Source organism: Erinaceus europaeus, chromosome 2, assembly GCF_950295315.1.
Source record: "Erinaceus europaeus chromosome 2, mEriEur2.1, whole genome shotgun sequence".
NCBI lineage: Eukaryota > Metazoa > Chordata > Mammalia > Eulipotyphla > Erinaceidae > Erinaceus > Erinaceus europaeus.
Window position 1 is genome coordinate 111673123 of NC_080163.1, and position 19906 is coordinate 111693028.

General features: G+C 43.5%; 1 protein-coding gene and 1 non-coding gene across 2 annotated transcripts in view; one reads left to right on the forward strand and one right to left on the reverse strand.

Moving 5' to 3' along the window:
* The window catches only part of BLK (BLK proto-oncogene, Src family tyrosine kinase), a 53424-nt gene that overhangs the window by 26215 nt on the left and 7303 nt on the right, over positions 1-19906 (forward strand). Inside the window, exons 2-10 of the mRNA XM_007517230.2 lie at positions 1961-2127; positions 9195-9303; positions 13183-13234; positions 13386-13479; positions 13761-13859; positions 14923-15026; positions 16445-16591; positions 17034-17186; positions 18521-18700. Of these exons, the coding sequence (XP_007517292.2) occupies positions 9196-9303; positions 13183-13234; positions 13386-13479; positions 13761-13859; positions 14923-15026; positions 16445-16591; positions 17034-17186; positions 18521-18700 (937 nt within the window). The 5' untranslated portion in view covers positions 1961-2127; position 9195. The remainder of the gene's footprint in view (positions 1-1960; positions 2128-9194; positions 9304-13182; positions 13235-13385; positions 13480-13760; positions 13860-14922; positions 15027-16444; positions 16592-17033; positions 17187-18520; positions 18701-19906) is intronic.
* LOC132537354 (small nucleolar RNA SNORA70) lies at positions 52-184 on the reverse strand. Its single transcript, XR_009548799.1, has one exon. It is a non-coding gene; the product is annotated as a small nucleolar RNA SNORA70 (small nucleolar RNA).

Sequence of the window (19906 nt, forward strand, 5' to 3'; positions counted from 1 at the left end):
AATTGGGGTCAGAAAGAGGTTAGATTTGAAGGCCCACCATCCTCTATGAATTGCTATCTTCAGGAGTCCCTTAGGGTTACTCCTATGAACTATGTCTTGCAGACACTATAGAGGAAGCTGCTGTTTGCAGCTGTAGCACACAATGCCTCATGAGGAGAGATCACGGGAGCTTATCTGGCTGCAGAGCTGAGGAATCTTCTTTGCAATTCTGACTGTTCATTTTCTGTTTCTTTTTTCTTAATGTCTTTTAAAAAATCTTTTTATTTACTGATTATTGGATAGAGACAGAGAAATTGAGGGGTGGGGGGTAGAGATAGGGGGAACAAATAGAGAAATACCTGTAGCCCTGCTTCAACACTTATGAAGTTTTCCCCTGCAGGTGTGGACCAGGGTCTTGAACCCAGGTCCTTGCACATGGTAATGTGTGTGCTTAGCCAGGTGTGCCACTGGCTGGCCCCCATTTTCTGAGTTTCTAACAAGCACGATATTTTACTTCTGCATACGAATAGGTGATAAAATATTGAAGGTGAAAGACTAAAGAGAGAACTTAAGAGCCAGTCCTCACAAAGATCCCTCCTGTGAGGGTCATGTATTATTCAGAGAGGTGGCTTACTCAGGCAAGGTCACTTGAGGCTGGGATGACCAAACTGGTGCAGAATATGAATTCTGATATCAATAAAGAAATAACTGAAAAGTCTCCAAGACTTCAGCTCAGGAAGTATTGGCACAGTGGACAGGGAGTCAGACTTAACAAGCATGAGGTCCAAAGTTCCATCCCCAGCACTGCATACATGCTCTGGTTCTGGTCGCTCCCACCTCTCATTAATACATACGTAAGTATTTTAAAAAATATCTCCCAGATTCTCATCCTGTTCTCAAGTCATGCTAAAATCCACATTTACTTATTTATTGCTTAAACCTAATTTTAAAATCAACTTCTTGCTCTTCACAGATGGCATTATTTCCTTGAGTCCCCAGCCCTCATCTCCCTGTTCCTTTGGGGAGGGCTACAAAGCCTACCCCCTCCCCACACCACACCCATGCCCTCTCCCCTACTGCACTGGACAGGGCAAAGATGGGGTGGGTGGTGATGTCTAAACCTGAACTGTGAACCAAGAAAATGGAGCCCCAGAAAAAGCCCTCAAGAAACTGGCTTTGAGTTGGGCCACCCTAAGACAAGAGAGTACCCTCCAGTTCCTGGCTCTGTCATCTCCAGGGTCACATTAGCAAGAAGTCAACCAGTTGCTCTAACTTGGTGGTCAGATGAAGATAATTATGCCTCACCTTTCATAGCAAGTGTGAATATCAGATTAAACTACACAATGAGTGCTTCTCAGCCTGTCCCATGCTAGCAACTGTATATTAAGGTTTCTAAGTGTCTGTTCTTGGTTGCTGTCTCACCCCAGCTCCTATTAGTCTAGTCTGTATGCTTCAGATTTAGAACTCCTCCCCCCATTGAAGGGAGGTCCTGGGGGCGGAGAGGGAGGGAGAGGGGAGAGCTGACCTGTTGGCTCTGCTCAGATCTGCATAGGGTCTTTCCACGCCTAACGTAGGAGTCTCCTCTCTTCCTCCTCTGTGAACTTCTTCCCCAGGTGTATACACACACACACACACACACACACACACACACACACACACACACAGCACATGCTTATTCTCTCCTACACACATACAAAAGCACAATACTCAGCTCATATATATATATATATATATATATATATATATATATATATATATATATATGCGCACACATGCAAGTGTGTATTTACACACATATACAAGTGGACATGGAGGCATGCAATGTTTCCTCGGTCATTCACACACTTGTGCGCCCTCTCCTTGCACAGACACACTCACGCTCTTCTAGAACCATCCATCCTACACCACAGGGAAAGTGTCCAGCATCATCATGAAGCAAAATCCCTGGGAGTCTGGTGCCCACACATGTTTTCTCTCATAGCTGTCTGCTCTTCCGGGTCTCACTCGCCTGAAGCTGCTGAATTCTCACTAGGAGGGCCGCCCCAGCATGACATACTCTGTACTTGAGTCACTCATCTACAGCTGTGCAGAACTCCTTGGATAACCATCTTTGGACACACAACTAAGGAGTCTGAAAGGCAGAGACGTGTAAGTAGTGTGTGACTTCATTTTAGGGATTTTCTTTTTTTTTTTTCTCCAGTTATTCAGATGTTCAACTAAGTTGTTAACGGGGATATGAAATTTTGCCCAGGAAGCTTGAAAGTAGTAGCAATGTAACTGACTGAGTAGAGCTGGCCCTTTAGGCTGGGGCAGAAACAGCAGTCCAGCTAGGGAATATTCTAGAAGTTTCTGCCTGCTGATGCTTTTTTGAGGCTGGGAAAATTCAGGAAAATCATCAGACTCAGGTTGTCCTATCTGCACACTAAATGGCCTTTTTTTTTTTTCCTAAGAATTGGGGCATTCCTGGCTCTCTTAACAACCCAATGTCCACCCTCCCACATCTCTCCACAGGACATAAAAACACAGGGCTGGGGGTGGGTGGGTGCCAGGCAGTGGCACGCCAGGTTAAAGTGCCAGGTTAAATTAAACATACATATCACCATGCACAAGGATCTGGGTTGAGCTCCTTCTCCTCACTTTCAGGGGACACACTTCTTGAGCAGTGAAGCATATCTGTAGGTGCCTATTACCCTCTCTCCCTCTCTATTCTCCCTTTCCTCTCAATTTCTGTCTGTCTTATCAAATAAAATTGAAAAAAAATAAAAAGACTGCCAGGAGTGGTGGATTCGTAGAACCAAGCCCCAGCGATAACCCTGGTAGCAATAAAAATCAAAGCAAACAAACAAAAACACATGACCACACTTGACAGGGGTCTCTATTGTCATTATCCCTCGTTCTCAAAATTTGGATAGCATCATGACTATTTCTTCTTGGTTTTCTCACCCAATGGCCTGTTTTAGAAATTCCTTTTATCCTCTGCAGTAAAGATTCACACATTTGTTTAAATTGTTGCACAGTATTTTAAAGCTCTTGAGAATGACACAGAGTTTAAAATTTTTATTGACTTTTCTATTGAGTAGATAGTATGCTAGGCACATAGTTCTTGTCAATCTTCATAATTTTTATATATACTATAGGTGCTTTATCTGCTGCTTACCTATTGATATCATAATTATTTCTTTTTATTTTATTGAAATAACAAGTGTTTACACTATTAAATAGGTTTTAAGTCCATACCATTACAGTTAGATATCTGAAAGGACTACCTTACATTCCCCACCAAAACTGTAGCTTTTGCCTTCTACCTGCAGTTGACCCCTTTCATCCCACTTACTCACCCTCCTTCACCCTTCTCTTCTGGTGACCACCATTTTGTTTTTATAGTCTTAGAATCTGTGTCTGTTTCACTTTCTCACTAGTTTTGTTTATCTTCCATACATCATATGTGGTTTCTTTTTTTTTTCTTTCTCCATCAGTTTTGTTTCATTTAACTTAAAATCTCAAGAACCGTCCATGTCACAAATAATAGGAATTCATCTTTTTATAAAGTTGAGTAGTTTTACACCATGCATATTTGTGCCACACATTCATTGTTCTCTCTTTAAAAAAATATTTTATAGGAGGCCAGGTGGTGGTACGTGTGGTTGAGCACACACACTACAGTGTGCAAGGACCCAGGCTCAAGCCCCTGGTCCCCACCTGCAGGGGGAAAGCTTTACGAGTGGTGACACGGTGCTGCAGGTATCTCTCTCCTTCTCTATCACCCCCTTCCCTCTCGATTTCTGGTTGTCTCTATCCAATAAATAAATAAAGATAATAAATTTTAAAAAATTTATTGATTTATTTTTTTAATAAGAGAAAGACACACAGAGGGAAAGTAAAGAGCGCTGATCAGCTCTGGCTTATACTGGTACTGGGGATTAAACCTGAGACCTTTGGTGCCTCAGATATGAAGTATTATTTTGCATAACCATTATTCTATACTCCCAGCCACACTCATACTTCAATCATTAATCTGTCGATGGGTACTAAAGCTGTTCCAGACCTTGGCTATTGAAAATAATTTTGCAATAAATATAGGGATGCAGGTAGCTTCTCAAGTTAGTGTTTTGCATTTTTAAGAGGTGAGGAATTATATTTCTAAAGCATTTATACTCTTCTAAACCCAAGTTAGTTAAAATCAATAGAAACTATAATCATAATTTTAAAATAACCAAGTATTTGTATTTGAATCAATACCCAGAAGTAGAATATGGTATTTCTATTCCTATTTTTGAGAAATATTCATACTGCTCTTATTGACTGCACCAGCTGACATCCCCCCAAAAGCTTATAAGAGCTCCCTTTTCTCTACATTCTTAACAATACTTCTTGTCTGTTTTTAGTATTTATTTATTTATTTATTGCCTGTTTGTTTTATTTTGTCACTGCTTATCCTCTGGGGTGATTTTTTTCTTTTCTTTCTTTTTCTTTCTTTCTTTTTTTTTTTTCCCCCTTGACAGAGGGAAAGATACTATTGAAACTTTCTTTTTTTCTTTTTTTACTTTATTTTTTTTTTGCCTCCAAGGTTATCACCAGGGCTCCGTGCCTGCACTACGAATCCACTGTTCCTGGAAGTCATTTTTCTCATTTTGTTGCCCTTGTTGTTATTTTTATTGTTGCCACTGCCGTTGCTGTTGCTGTTGCTGTTACTGGGTAGGATAGAGAGAAATGGAGGGAGGGGAAGACAGAGAGAGGGGAGAGAAAGACAGACACCTGCAGACCTGCTTCACCACCCGTGGAGTGACACACCTGCAGGTTGGGAGCCGGGGGACCTTGCCCAGGTTATTGAGCTTCGTTTCATGTGCGCTTAACCTGCTGCACTACCGACGCCCCCCTGAAACTTTCTCGCATGCTATTTTACTGGTTCAGTTATTGTCTTTTTTACTATAGCCATTCTCACAGATATGAGGCGGTACTGCACTATAGTTTTGATTTGCATTTTCGTAATAATAAGTGATGATGAATATCATTTCATATGTCTGTTGGCCATCGATGTATCTTCTTTGGAAAAGTGTCTGTTTAGATTTTTCAACTCACCCTTTGAATTTTCGTTGTTGTTGAGTTGTGTGAGTTCTTATTTATTTATTTAATCCTTCACTGGTTATATGATTCTCAGATCTCTCATTTGGTAGGCTGCCATTTTGTTTCAGTGATGGCTTCTTTTTCTGTGTAGAAGCTTTTAAGTTTGATGTTGTCCCCTTTGCTTATTTTCGCGTCCCCCCACCCTTTGCTATTGGAGTTGAGTCCTCAGCTTAAGTTGTATATCATTAATGTTTTTTAAATATATTTAGTGGTTTCAGGTTTCACATTCAAGTCTTTAATGAATTTTGAATTAATTTTGGAGATGCTCTAAGATAGTGGTGCCTGCACAACAAATCCACTGCTCCCAGCAACCACCCCCCTTTTTTTCCCTTTCTTTTTTATTTGATAGGACAGAGAGAAATTGAAAAGGAGGCAGGAAAGATAGAGAGTGGGAAAAAAAAGATAAACATTTGTAGACCTGCTTATCCACTTATGAAGCATTACCTCTGGAGGGTGGTGAGTGGAGGCTCTAACCCAGGTCCCTGTGCATGGTAATATGTGCACTAAACTGGGAGTGCCCCCTCCCCAACCTACTATTTATCTATAAGGACCTCAGGACCAACAGATCAATGCTGAGTTCTGGCTAGCCTTAGAGAACAAATAGTCCCATTGTTATTCAATTATTCAGACTGTAGGAAAAAAAGAGCCCTCAATATATGTTATGAAGTCAGCATTGAATCCTCCTAGACAAGTCCTACTTGGGAGTATAGACTGTTTCTCTAAATAAGCTATAGAAATGTATCATACATCCTGTGTCAAAAAAAAAAAAGACATTCATTATAACCAAGTAGTCTTTATCTCGAAAATGTAAGGATGTTACGTCAGTATTAGAATTATCAACATAATTCATGACCACTGACAAATCGAAAGACAGAAAAAATTATATTAATACATACTGAATAGGCACCTGATTAAATTCACTAGTTATTTCTAATACAAACCCATAAATCGTCAAAAATTTTGAAACCAAAACTCCCTAAAAACTGAAATATTGCCTGTTAATTTGGCGCTATATTTCATTTGATATTTAGACTTGATCTTAACTGACAGAAAAAGAACCAAATATAAAAGATATTATTCTTTTTTAGTTTCTTTCTTTCTTTATAAATATTTATTTATTTATTCCCTTTTGTTGCCCTTGTTGTTTTTATTGTTGTAGTTATTATTGTTGTTGTTATTGATGTCGTCGTTGTTGGAAAGGACAGAGAGAAATGGACAGAGAAGGGGAAGACAGAGAGAGGGAGAGAAAGATAGACACCTGCAAACCTGCTTCATGGCCTGTGAAGTGACTCTCCTGCAGGTGGGGAGCCGGAGGCTCGAACCAGGATCCTTATGTCGGTCCTTGTGCTTTGCACCATGTGCGCTTAACCCTGCTACACTACTGCCTGACTCCCCTTATTTCTTTATTTATTATTGGATAGACACAGAGAGAGAAATTGAGAGGGGTGGAAGAGATAGAGAGGGGAGAAAGACAGATACCTGCAACCATGCTTTACCACTTGCAAAGCTTTCCCCCTGCAGGTGGGGACCAGGAGCTTGGACCTGGGTCCTTGCACACTATAGTGTGTGCACTCAACCAGGTGTGCCACTGCCTGCCCCCAAAGGCATTATTCTTTACAGGTGTAAAGTATGTGTGTTCTGTATGTAGGGCATCCTTAAAAAAAGTATTTGTAGATGAGTTGTGGCTGTGACTCTCTGTTATATCTTCAGAAATTAACTAGAGGGGTTAAGTGGTGGTGCACCAAGTTAAATAAACACCATATGCAAAGATCCAGGTTCAGCACTCCGGTCACCACCTTCAGGGGGAATAGTGAAGGGGGCTGCAGGTGTCTCTCTTTCTCACTCCCTATCTCCCTATCCCCACTCAATTTCTCTGTTATATCAAATAAAAGGAAGGAGGAAAGTGGCTACTGGGAGAGGTAGAATTTGTCTTGCAAACAAGGAGCCCTCAGTAATTACCCTGGTGGGAAAGAAGGAAAGAAAGGAGAAAAGAAGGAAGGAAGGAAGGAACTAGAGTCTTATTTTTTATTTTATTTTTTAATTTTTTAAAAAATATTTATTTTATTTTATTTATTCCCTTTTGTTGCCCTTGTTGTTTTATTGTTGTAGTTATTATTGTTGTTGTCGTTGTTGGATGGGACAGAGAGAAATGGAGAGAGGAGGGGAAGACAGAGAGGAGGAGAGAAAGATAGACACCTGCAGACCTGCTTCACCGCCTGTGAAGCGACTCCCCTGCAGGTGGGGAGCCGGGGTTCGAACCGGGATCCTTATGCCAGTCCTTGTGCTTTGCGCCACCTGCACTTAACCCGCTGCGCTACAGCCCGACTCCCTAGAGTCTTATTTTTTAAGGTGAGTTTGGGTTGGGGATAATAGGTTTTATGTGTCCAATTCTCTGGTAGAAAATCCCATGGTCCTTTTTAAAGTTCCATTTTAGAAATTCAATGAATATTCTGTTAAGTTGCTTAATTTTTTGCTCATTCTAAACTGAAGAAATATGTGTAAGATCTCAATAATATCTGAAACTTAATAATAATTGTTTTAGTGTCCAGCATATGGTCTATTTATTAATATTTGATTGAATAGATTCTATATACAATTAAAAATATCATGTATTCTGAAATAGTGAGTGTAGTGTTCTCTATATGCTATTTAATTATATAGTTGTTTGTATTTCTGTATATAAGACTGAGTTAACATAAGCAACTATGATATTTGCCTTTTTTTTTCCCTTGACCTCACTTATTTTGCTTTATTTACTTTAAAACTTTGGCATAGTGGTCTGGGAGATGGCACAGTTGATAAAGCACTGGACTCTCAAGCATGAGGTCCTGAGTTCAGTCCCCAACAGCACATGTACCAGAGTGATATCTGATTCTTTCTATCTCTCCTCCTATCTTTCTCATTAATAAATAAATAAAATCTTTTTAAAAACTTTAGGTGTAAAATAATAATACTTGTGTTATATATCTTCCTCTTAAATAAAAAAGGAAAGTATTACAGTATTTCTTTAAACTGAAAGAGCACTCGTTTGAAGGCTAGAATTTATTTCTATTGCACTTCACTAACAGGAGAAAAAGAGATACTGCTAATTACTCTGTGAATCATTATCAATTGTAAGACTCATTGGTCTTAGGGATGTTGAAATGTGCACAAAATGTGGTGCATACAGAGGCAGGCAGGACTCAGCACCGAACACATGGCTCTGAGATAGAGTGTGATGCAGACTTGCCCTCTGTTTGTGAGAGAAGGGTACAGGTACTGAGCTCTGTTGCTTTGCGCATCTTGGGGATGGACCATGCTCACGCAAGAGTCTGCCTTGGTTGATGGCTTGGCTGCTAACCAGCGGTTGGACACCTCCACCCTCAGTTCTGGGACAGTACTTACCCACTTCTTTTTGAGAATGAAAGGTTGATTGATCTGAGATAGGGTCTCACTCAGCTTCTCCACAGTGGTCATGAGCAAACTTCATTTTGATTAGTCCCTCTTTCATGCTCTAAAAGAAGCAGAAGTGGGCAAAGTACTGTCCAGAAATAAGGGTGCTGGTCATGGCGTAGCTTACTTTCTGGTCTCTTTCTCATATTTGTCCTCCAAAGACTCCACCATAAAACCAGCTTGCCTATACTCCTCTCATCTCTAAAAACTCTTACTAGTAGAATGAGAAGCCTTAGACATTTGTACTTTCAGTGTTCCCTAAATGTAGAGTATCTCCCCTGGAAAAATTGAGCTGGGGTAGAGCTGAGGGTTATAGCATGTACAAGAGAGGAAATGTGATAGCTCTGAGTGACAAGATGAAAACTAAAACCAGACCACTGTCCTTGCTGGCTGGGCTGGAGCAAATGGCCTGAACTCTCCCTTCCCTTTCCCCACTATCTGTGGCACCTTTTCGGAACCGGAGTGTGTTTGTATCTCAATTCATTTGCTGCTATGAGAGAGAGGTTATACAAACATAGCCACCATCCCACACTCCTCAGATCCCATGTTCTGTCTCAGTATCCACCCTCCTCATCTACCTCCTACCTTTCCAATTGGTCTAGAGCTCTGTTCTTGGCACAGAGGATCACTAAATACATCTGCAATCTCCTCCCTCATAGCATGGGTGTGGTGAGCAGCAAGAAGATGGCCAAGGGGAAGGGGAAGGACCAATGGAGCCCCGTGAAACTCTGCACACAGAGCAAAGAGCCCCCACCACTACCACCGCTGGTGAGTTACTCCCATTTGTCACTGGAGGTGGCAAGGGTAGGGAGAGCTCAAAGCTAGGTTAATACTGTGCTTCTGGCTGCCCCAGTGTTATCTATAGAAATATAAGAGCTCCAACAAATAGATGCCCTCCCAAAAGCTACCCCGACATACATGGTCAGCTTGATTTTGTGGTCAAATATGTAAAAGCGATATTGTAAGAGTTTAACCTTATTAGTTGTGTAGTGGCTTCACTCCCTGGTGCCTCTACTTGTATATCTGTGAAATGGGTAAGAGTTTAAGTCAGTGTTGATGGGCAAGGGACTACCTGCACCGTATGTACATGGGTGCAACACTGAAATATCCAAGGCCAGCCATGGCCTATATATAGTTAAAATCAACAGAATGGGGTCTGTGCACACTTAAAAAATTGAAACTGGGAGTTGGGCAGTAGTGCAGCGGGTTAAGTGCAGGTGGCACAAAGCTCAAGGACTCGAGTAAGGATCCCGACTCGAGCTCCTGGCTCCTTACCTGCAGGGGAGTCACTTCACAAGTGGTAAAGCAGGTCTGCAGGTGTCTGTCTTTCTCTCCCCCCTCTGTCTTCCTCTCCATTCTCCATTTCTCTCTGTCCTATCCAACAATGACAACAATAACAATAATAATAACTACAACAATAAAATAAAGAGGGCAACAAAAGGGAATAAATAAATATTTTTTAAAAAAATTGAAATTGTCTGATGCAATGTTGTATGTGTGTGTGCATGCTAGCCAGTTATTTAGCTATGTTTCTAATACAAAACTGAGTTGAAATGGACAATTAAGATGTGTTCTTGATTTTTTTCCCTCCAACTTATACTTTTTGCATTATTATTATTTTGAATTTTCATTATTCTGGGCACACAAAAGAAAAAAAGAGGGGGGCCAGGCAGTTGTGCAGCGGGTGAAGCGCACATGGCGCAAAGGGCAAGGACCGGTGTAAAGATCCTGGTTCGAGCCCCAGTGATAAACAACAAGTGCCACAAAAGGGAAAAAATAGCCTTTAGGAGCAGTGGGTTCATAGTGCAGGCACGGAGCCCGAACAATAACCCTGGAGGGAAAAAAAGAAGAGGAAAGGAAAGGAAAGAAAACAAAAGCAAAGAAAAGAAGGAAAGAAAGAAAGAAAGAAAGATTACCATATCTTTTGTTCTAAAAAGAAAAGCAGGCTGAGGGAATAGCACACTGTGTGGGGTCTAGTCAGTCCCAGCACCATATGGGGAGCGCCATGGAACTAGAAGTAGCTGTGGTGCTTTGTGGTCTCTCCCTTTCTCTCTGTCTATCTGAATGAAAGTGCTCAGGCCAAGACAATAGCACAGTGACTTACGCAACAGATTTTTGAGCCTGGGGAGCCAGGCAAGGAGATAGACTAATGATTATGCCAGACTTTTAGGGGCTGAGTAGTGGTGCACCCAGTTGAGCGTACATGTTATAATGTACAAGGGCCTGGGTTCAAGCCCCCAGTCTCCATCTGCAGAGGGGAAGCTTCCTGAGCAGTGAAGCAGTGCTGCAGGTGTCTCTATGTCTCTCTCCCTCTGTCTCTCCCTTCCTTCTTGATTTCTCACTATTCTTCTTCTTCTAGCGTTTGCCCTTCTTCTGTAGCCAGTCAACAGCGTCAGGTTGAGCCTGATGTAAAGTTTCGAGACCTCCTTTGGATCTGGAGAGGTGGCAGTCGTTGACTATGTGGGTCATAGTCTGTCTGTAGCCGCAGGGGCAGTTCGGGTCGTCTCTGGCTCCCCAGCGATGGAACATAGCGGCACACCGGCCATGGCCTGTTCGATAGCGATCGAGGAGGGCCCAATCATAACGTGCTAGGTCAAAGCCGGGTTGACGCTCGCAGGGGTCTGTGATGAGGTGTTTGTTCTTTGCCTCAGCTGACTGCCAACTCTGTTTCCAAGAGTCTGCAGCAGAGAAGTTCAGTGTAGGCATAGGGGACCAGATTGGGTGACGAGACGTCAAGCGTTTCTCACTATATCAAATATGTACAAAAATAGTTTTATAAAGAGACTTTCAGGCCTGATACCCCAAAACCCCAGGTTCAAGCTTCAAAACCACCATAAGCCAGAGATGAACAGTGCTCTAGGAACTATCTCATCAGGAAAATGCACTTGTGGTTTTTTTTTCTTTCTTTCTTTCTTTTCATTTCTTTTTAAAATTAAATTAAATTAAATTTTTAAAATTAAATTAATTTTTTTAGAAATCCACTGCTCCTGGAGGCCATTTTTCCCCCATTTTTGTTGCCCTTGTTGTTGTTGGATAGGACAGAGAGAAATCAAGAGAAGAAGGGAAGACAGAGTTGGAGAGAGAAAGACACCTGCAGACCTGCTTCACCACTTGTGAAGTGATCCTCCTGCAGGTGGGGAACCAGGGGCTGGAAACCGGATCCTTACGCGGGTCCTGCGCTTTGGGCCATGTGAGCTTAACCCCATTATTCCCGGCTCCCTCTTTTCATTGTTTAATTTGTGATGAACAGTGGGTTACAAAATTGTAAGGTTACAGGTTATAATTCCACACCACACCCACCACCAAAGTTCTGTGCTCCTACCCTCCCACCACCCAAAGATAACCACCATAGTTCTGATGGTCTTAGAAACAATTTTTTGCTCAAGTCCAGTGGAGAAGCAATTACAGAAAACAGAACTCCTACCTTCTGCACCTCAAAAACAACTCTGATCTATACTCCCAGTTGGGGAGAAGTGATAGGAGGAAGGTGGTAAGAGGGTTCTGAACTCAAACTCTATCATGTCCCAGAGAGAGAGGACAAAAAAGGGAAAGATATTTGAATGTAGTAATATGTTATGTGTGGCTTGGAGGGGGAAGAGAGGACTTGGCTTGGAAGAAAAAGGGGGGAATTATGTACAAATGCAGACAGATAGCTGTAGAGATGATGGTTAACTCATGTCTGCAACCTTGGGAGAACCATGGTGGACTGCAGTGGAGGGATTAGATTCAGAATTCTGGTGGTGGTAACGGTGTGGAATTGTACCCCTGTTGATATGTACTTTTGTAAATTAATATTGAATCACTAATTAAAAAAAAAGAAATAGTTTGTTAAAGTCCATTTGTTTGTCATGAATTCGGTCTGGGTTTGAACCAGGCCTCTACTGTAATGGAGAAAGCTCAGTGCTGTGTTGCCTTTCCCCCCACCTCTCTCTTATCTGAAAAGGCTGACTTAGAGTGGTGACTCCTTGCTATGGCAGCAAAAGAAAGAAAGAGAAAGCAGCCTGGGAGTATTAAAATCATGCACGTGCAAGGCCTCGACTCAGCTAAACAGATGATAGTGATGTGTTTATAGCTTTGGACTTGAAAGCATGAAGTCCTGAGTTCAATCCCTAGTATCAGCTATGCCTGAGAAATGCTCTGGTGTTCTCTCTCTCTCTCATATAAATAAATAAATAAATAAATAAATAAATAAATAAATAAACCTAGTGTCTTAAAAAAAAAAAAGAGGGGCCTGGTGGTGGTGCTCAAGTCACTACCTGCAGGGGAAAAACTTTTCAAGTGGTGAAGCAGTGCTGCAGGTCTCTCTCTCTCTCTCTCTCTCTCTCTCTCTCTCCCTCTCTCTGACTTTCTCCCTCTCTATTTCTTCCTACTCTCTCAATTTCTGGCTTTTTCTATCCAATAAATAAAAATAATAAAAATTAAAATAATTGATGTTTCACTGAATCTAAGACATCATTGCTTAGCAGGCCAGTACCTTTACATCATCAATTGTAAAAACACCCCAGTTCTAGGGGCAGTGAAGTGTACACAAGGTGTAGTACATGCAAAGGTAGGCAGGGCTCTGAGACTGCACACCACTAAGGCCCTGCCCTCTGTGGATGCTGCCGGCTCTTGGGACCTGAAACTAACACATGTGCTTTTACCCAGGTCCTGTTTAACCATCTGACTCCTGCACCTCCAGACCCACAGCTGGACCAGGGTAATAAGGGGCAGCTCAGGAAGCTGAATCTTGTGGGCCCTTGCCTGCAGATCCCCTCCTACAGTCTGGGCAGGGCCTGGGGGAGTGGGAAAGCAGACTGGGGGGAGACTGCTCTAGCATGAGCAGTGGCATCTCTTGCTGTCCTCTCCAGAGGAGCACTTCGCGGTGGCCCTATATGACTACATGGCCAGGAATAATCGAGACCTGCAGATGCTTAAGGGCGAGAAGCTGCAGATCCTGACCCAGTAAGTGTCTGCGGTGTGATTCAGGTCTGAGGGCTGTAGGGCTCCCTGTCACCACAAGAGGCCCTTACAACCCCCAGCCCAACCCCTATTTCCCCAAACTTCCTTCCCAGCATTTTTCTGATGAGATGATGCCACCCATTACCTCCTGTCCCACTTGGGCCACTGCCACCAGATAACATGTACCCCCAGCTCCTCGGGACCCCAGACTGTCCTCTTCTGTGTACATCTGCCTCCCAGGGACCATATATGGCCTTCAGTTTTGTTCTTTATTCTCCCCTTAGAACTGGGGACTGGTGGCTGGCCAGATCTCTGATCACAGGCAGAGAAGGCATCATTCCCAGCAGCTTTGTGACCCGAGTTGAGCCCCTGGAAGTGGAAAAGTAAGTGGACAGATGGAAGCCCCTGGAAGCAGGAAGGTGTTCTGTGGAGCAAAGCCAGAGAGAGGAGACAACCTGAGCTGCCAGCCCAGCAGAGAGGCACACGGCTGGGGCTGGGGACAGATAGACCTACCTCCCTGACCACATTCACAGAGCAGCTGTTTCCCACATTTTCCCACTTATATAGGGAGATATGACTCTGGGTTCACTGGGCATATGGACCAGAGGGTCCTGTCCACAGATGGAAGCAGAAGGAATAAGCCAGGACTCTTGCCTCTGAAAAAAAACAAAAACAAAACCTTGAAATCCCTCAAATTCATGAGCAGGCACTGACCACCTTCACCCCCATGTCCCTTATTCAGAGATAGTGGTTCATTACAGGGGTCCTTATCCAGCACTCCTGGACCCATGCTTTTCCAGAACTTTCCTTACTGATGAGTCCTGCTCAGGTGACATGGTAGGACCTCTTGGGTTCCAGAATCCATGAAAGTTGTCCAGTTCAGACCACTCAGAGAGGTGACTTTAAGGGAGAGGCAGTCCAGTGTATTTTTTGAAAAACAAGATCAGAAAAGAAAACAGAAGTAGAACCTGAAATGGAATTGGTGTATCGCACCAAAGTAAAAGACTCTGGGGTGGGTGGGTGGAGAGAATACAGGTCCAAGAAGGATTCAGAGGACCTAGTGGGGGTTGTATTGTTATATGGGAATTTGGGGAATGTTATGCATGTACAAACTATTGTACTTACTGTTGAATGTAAAACATTAATTTCCCAACAAAAAAAAATAGTACTAAAAAAAAAAAGAAACAATTATAGTTTCAAGCTATTAAAAAAAAGTCACTCCAATAATGGTCTGGTTTCCTTTTCAGGAAAACAGTGAGTCCACCTGCTGGTAGGAAATGGGAGGGAATGGGTGCAGAGAAATGAACGTTCATGAGTCTGATGAAGCAGACTTGGGAACAGATCGTTTATTTCTGGGTAAAGAACCCAGCTGAGGAGCAGATTTTGGGTGAGAACATTCTAGAATCATGACCTCTTTCTAAGAATGTGCACTTTCACCTTTTCTAGATGGTTCTTTCGATCCATTAGCCGCAGAGAGACTGAGAGGCAGTTACTGGCTCCAATTAACAAGGCTGGCTCCTTCCTCATCAGAGAGAGTGAAACCACAAAAGGTAAGCAGTGTGAATGCTTCTCCAAGCAGACTCAAACCTCTGCACCCCAGATTCTCATGGGAGGCATCCAGGAGGGAGAACTGGGCCTGTCAAGAATTGGTTTGAGAGTGCACACATGTGATTTCTCCATGGACAGACTGGAAATGAGCCCAGGTGTGGTGAACTGGGGTGCCGTTCCCTCTAGAGAAGCACAGCCTCCAGGGTCAGGGGGCCTCTGGGCTTGGCAGGGTGTGACTCAGAGATGCAGTTTGAAATCAAAGGATGTGACAGATGAAAGAATCCTCAGGGATGATACTATCCACAATAGTGTGGGGTCAAATGAAGAAATGTGGGTCAAGCTCCAGTTGCACAGCAGTGGGGGTTGGGGTGCAGACATTCTGATGCAGGTGCCAGATGGGATCAAAGTGGCAGGGGACAATGCCTCTTGATGTTCCTTTGCAGGTGGGTCATGAACAAGGGTCAGTGGCTAAGGGACTTGGATGGAGCATAGGGGTTTGAGTTGGAGTGACAGTTCTGTCTCTTAAACATGCCTCAAGACAAACAGGACCCCTGAAAGTCTAGCATACACAGAGCCATCCAAGCCTGCCCTCTGGTGGATGAAGTTGGGACTGCATGTTGTAAACACTGACTGAGACACACACATATCCCCTCGCCTCCCACCCCCCCACCCCCGCCTCCAGCCAAGCGCCATACCCTTCTTCTGAGCCTTAATTTCTTCATCTTCTCCCAAAGGAGGCATCTCAAGGACCAGTCTAGGCACAGAAAGCTAGATCTAGGCATTTTATAAAAACATCAAGCTTATGGAAAGAAGCTTCTCAATTAGAAACTCTTGCCCCTTGATTTGCTCTTAATCCTAGTCATATGCTATTTTGTCTACAGACTTTTGCAGAGATGGTAAGATACACAGGTGTGAGGGAGTCGGGCAGTAGTGTAGCAGGGTAATAGCACGTGGCGCGAAGCGAAAGGACCAGCGTAAGGATCCTGGTTCGAGCCCTGTCCCCCCACCTGCAGGGGAGTCGCTTCACAGGCAGTGAAGCAGGTCTGCAGGTGTCTCTCTTTCTCTCCCCCTCTCTGTCTTCCCCTCCTCTCTCCATTTCTCTCTGTCTTATCCAACAATGACAACATCATCAACAACAACAATAACTACAACAATGAAACAAGGGCAACAGAAAGGGAAAATAATAATGCTTTACTTTTTCATAATTTTTATTTGTTATTAATAGCTTATTACGTGATTGTAATATTACAATGTATAGTTCTACACCATATCCACCATCACACTTTTGTATCCCTACCTTCCAACTTTCCAAAGATGATCACTATAGTTCTCATAAGTCTTACAGTTTGCTTGCTCCTGTTTTGTTTGGATATTTTTTAATGCCTTACTTATTATGCATTTGTTTTTATTAATCCTGTAGGTTCCTTTTCTCTGTCTGTGAAGGATGTTACTACCCAGGGGGAAGTGATCAAACACTATAAGATCCGCTCATTGGATAAAGGAGGCTATTACATCTCCCCCCGGATCTCCTTCCCCACTCTCCAGGCTTTGGTGCAACACTATTCTAGTAAGTGGGGTGCTTAATTTGGGTGGGGGATGTTACTTTCCATTGCTAAGATCTTATTACAATAATCATGAGTGCCACCTTGGGGGGAGATCTTGAGAGCATTGTGTGGGGGGGGTAATATTCCAAGACTGGACCTAAGGGGTTGACTATTCTCAACATAAAGATTCAAAGTCAGTGGCCCTGATCATCTCTATTGACTCAACACACAAGTGCTTAGAGAGAACAAGTAGTTTCAGGTTTAGAGCAGGCTAATTATAGCATCCAGTGCTTTGTATAAAATGAATGTGAAGAACTGAGTGGTGTAGTATGATGTGTTTGTGTGTGTGTGTGTGTGTGTGTGTGTGTGTGTGGTGTGCTGGGAGTGCAGGATATGGCTGGCAAGGGGTTTAGGGGACACAGTTGGGCATCTGTCCCTATTCCTTCTCTTTTTTCCTGAATGCAGATAAAGGGGATGGTTTGTGCCAGAGGCTGACCCAGCCTTGCATGCGCCCAGCTGTGCAGAACTCCTGGGCCCAGGATGAGTGGGAAATTCCCCGGCAGTCTCTCAGACTGGTCAGAAAACTTGGGTCTGGGCAGTTTGGTGAAGTCTGGATGGGTAAGTAGATGATGATGCATTCCCCCAGTCCAAAAGCTGGAGGACTTTCAAGGACCATCAAGCTTCCCAAGAGGCTGTGACACCCACTTCACAAGGAAGGGAAACAGGGGAGCTGTGATAATGGTTATGCAAAAGACTTTCTTTTTAATTTTATATTACTTATTTTTTAATTCATTTTTATTTGATAGGACAGGGAGGAATTGAAAAAGAGAGAAAGGTAGAGAGGGAGACAGACAGAGAGATACCTGCATTATAGCTTCACCACTTGTAAAGCTTTCCCCCTGCAGGTGAGAACCAGGAGCTTGAACCCAGGTGCTTAAACTTGGTAATATGTGTTCTCTACTGAGTGTTAGGCTACTTTATTTTATTTTGTTATAGAAGTGCACTTTTCAGTCTAGCTTACAGTAATTCTGGGGTATTGGAGCCTCAGGTACTAATGTCTTTTTGCATAACTATGCTATCTCCTCAGATACATATATATATATATATATATATATATATATATATATATATATATACACACACACACATACACACACACACACACACACACACATATATATATAGAGAGAGAGAGAGAGAAAGAGAGAGAGACCAGAACATCACTCAGCTCTAGTTCATGGTTCAGGGAATTGAACTCTGGGATATTCATGCCTGAGGCTCTGTGGTCCCAGGTTCAATTCCCCACCTCACCATAAGCCAGAACTTATCAATGCTCTGGTGGGAAAGAGAAAAAAAAAAGTACTACACAAGGAAGGGAAGGGAAGAGAGGCACAAACACTGAAGGGGTTTTCCCTCTGGTTACCACATCATGGGGCCGAGTGGAAATAGAACCCAGCTCTTCACACCCCTTCTAGGCACTGCCCCCAGGTGACTTTGCCCTTGACAGTGATCTTAAACATCTTGCTAATGTCTTGTAGCTCTAACTTAGTAGAATAAAAATAACCTCAGTACTTATTTATGACTAAGTCTGCTATATGGGAGAGGAGATAGTTGAAGGGACAGGAAGAAGGTATGCAAAAGAGGGGAAAAAATCGAGCAGGAGATAGTTCAGTGGGTACTGCACATGCCTTTCTATGCATTAGGCCTTGGATTTGACTCCCTGCACCACATGGGATGCACTGAGCCTGTCTGGAAATCCTCCATCTCAGCCTACTTATTCAGTGTGTGTGTGTGTGTGTGTGTGTGTGTGTGTGTGTGTGTGTTGGGGCGCAGTTTCAGCCTCATCCCACCTCTGTAATAGGGAAGGCTCTTGGAAACAAGACTTGCTTCCTGGTGCCACCCCTGGGCCTTCGGTAGGGTTTCCTCACCCTCTGTCACCTCTGTTCCTGTAGGATACTACAACAACCAGCTGAAGGTGGCTGTCAAGACCTTGAAGGAAGGAACCATGTCCCCAGAGGCCTTCCTGGCAGAAGCCAACCTAATGAAAACACTCCAGCATGAAAGGCTGGTTCGCCTCTGTGCTGTGGTCACCAAGGAGCCCATCTACATAGTCACCGAGTACATGGCCAGAGGTGGTAGTCCTCTTAGGAAACAGGGGTGGGGGGGGAGGGCAGGGGCTCGAGTTTTAAGAGAGTGGGAGTAACAGAGAATCGCAAAATTGATAGGGCAGTGGGCTGGCTGTCAGGGACAAGTTATGGCCCCATCTCTGCCACTGAGCAGCCAGGTCACTTCTTATAACTGAGAGGACATTTTATAGCACAGACAGTGACTTCTGAGTTCGTGCTATAGCCTCTCCTCCCAGGACATCAGGTTAGCATAGGCTTTGCCTTTTTGTACCTTCCCAGCCCTCCCGTGACCCTGGCTGACACTGCCACCTCGAGGACACTCCATTAAGTGTTACCATAAAAGGTGCCGGGCAGTGGTCCACTTGATTGGGCACACATGTTACCATGCACAAGGGTTCAAGCCTCTGGTCCTCACCTGCAAGGGGAAGCTTCAAGAGTAATGAAGCAGTGCTGTAGGTATCTCTCTTTCTCTTTCCCTCTGTCTCCTCATCACTCCATAATTTCTCTTTGCCTTTTCAAATAAAAATAAAAGGGGGGAAAATGATTGGCTGCTGGGAGTGGTGGTATTCTGTGTAGATATTGAGTCTCAGTAATAACCCTGAGGGCAAAAAAATCTCCTGAAGGCAGCCCAGGAGGTGGTGCACTGGTTAAAGCATTAGACTCTCAAGCTTAGGGTCCTGAGTTTAACCCCTAGCACAACATGTGCCAGAGTGATGTTCTGGTTCTGTCTCCTCTTCCTCTTCCTCCTCCTCCTCCTCATATCAATATATTTTTAAAGTTGCCATAAACTTGTGGCAGTCAGAGAAGGGCTGGGAACCCATTGTCTTCTTTCTGCCTCTGGTCAGACAGTGGGGAAGCATCTCCTCCCAACAATGAGATTCTTTGTTCTTTACCCCCAAACCTAGAAGACAGGCTCTCTCCAGTCTGGAAATTTCTTGTTAGACTCTGCTGCTCAGAGGTAGACTTTCTGCTTAGAAAGGGTGAAGGCAGCAAGAAGACACATTGGAAAGTTGTACTGGGAGAGAACACACAGTTTAGAAGTAAGAATAGGTTCTGCTTGAGGGTCCAAGTGGTGTGACCTTAGAGTTGGCTGTGCTAAGGGGAAACATCTTAATGCCTCTGTTGCACTGTGAGTGTCAAAATGACATCTGATGAAGTAGAATTCACTGTGTGTGTGTGGGGGGGCATCATTCTCCCTGTGCTAGGCGCTTT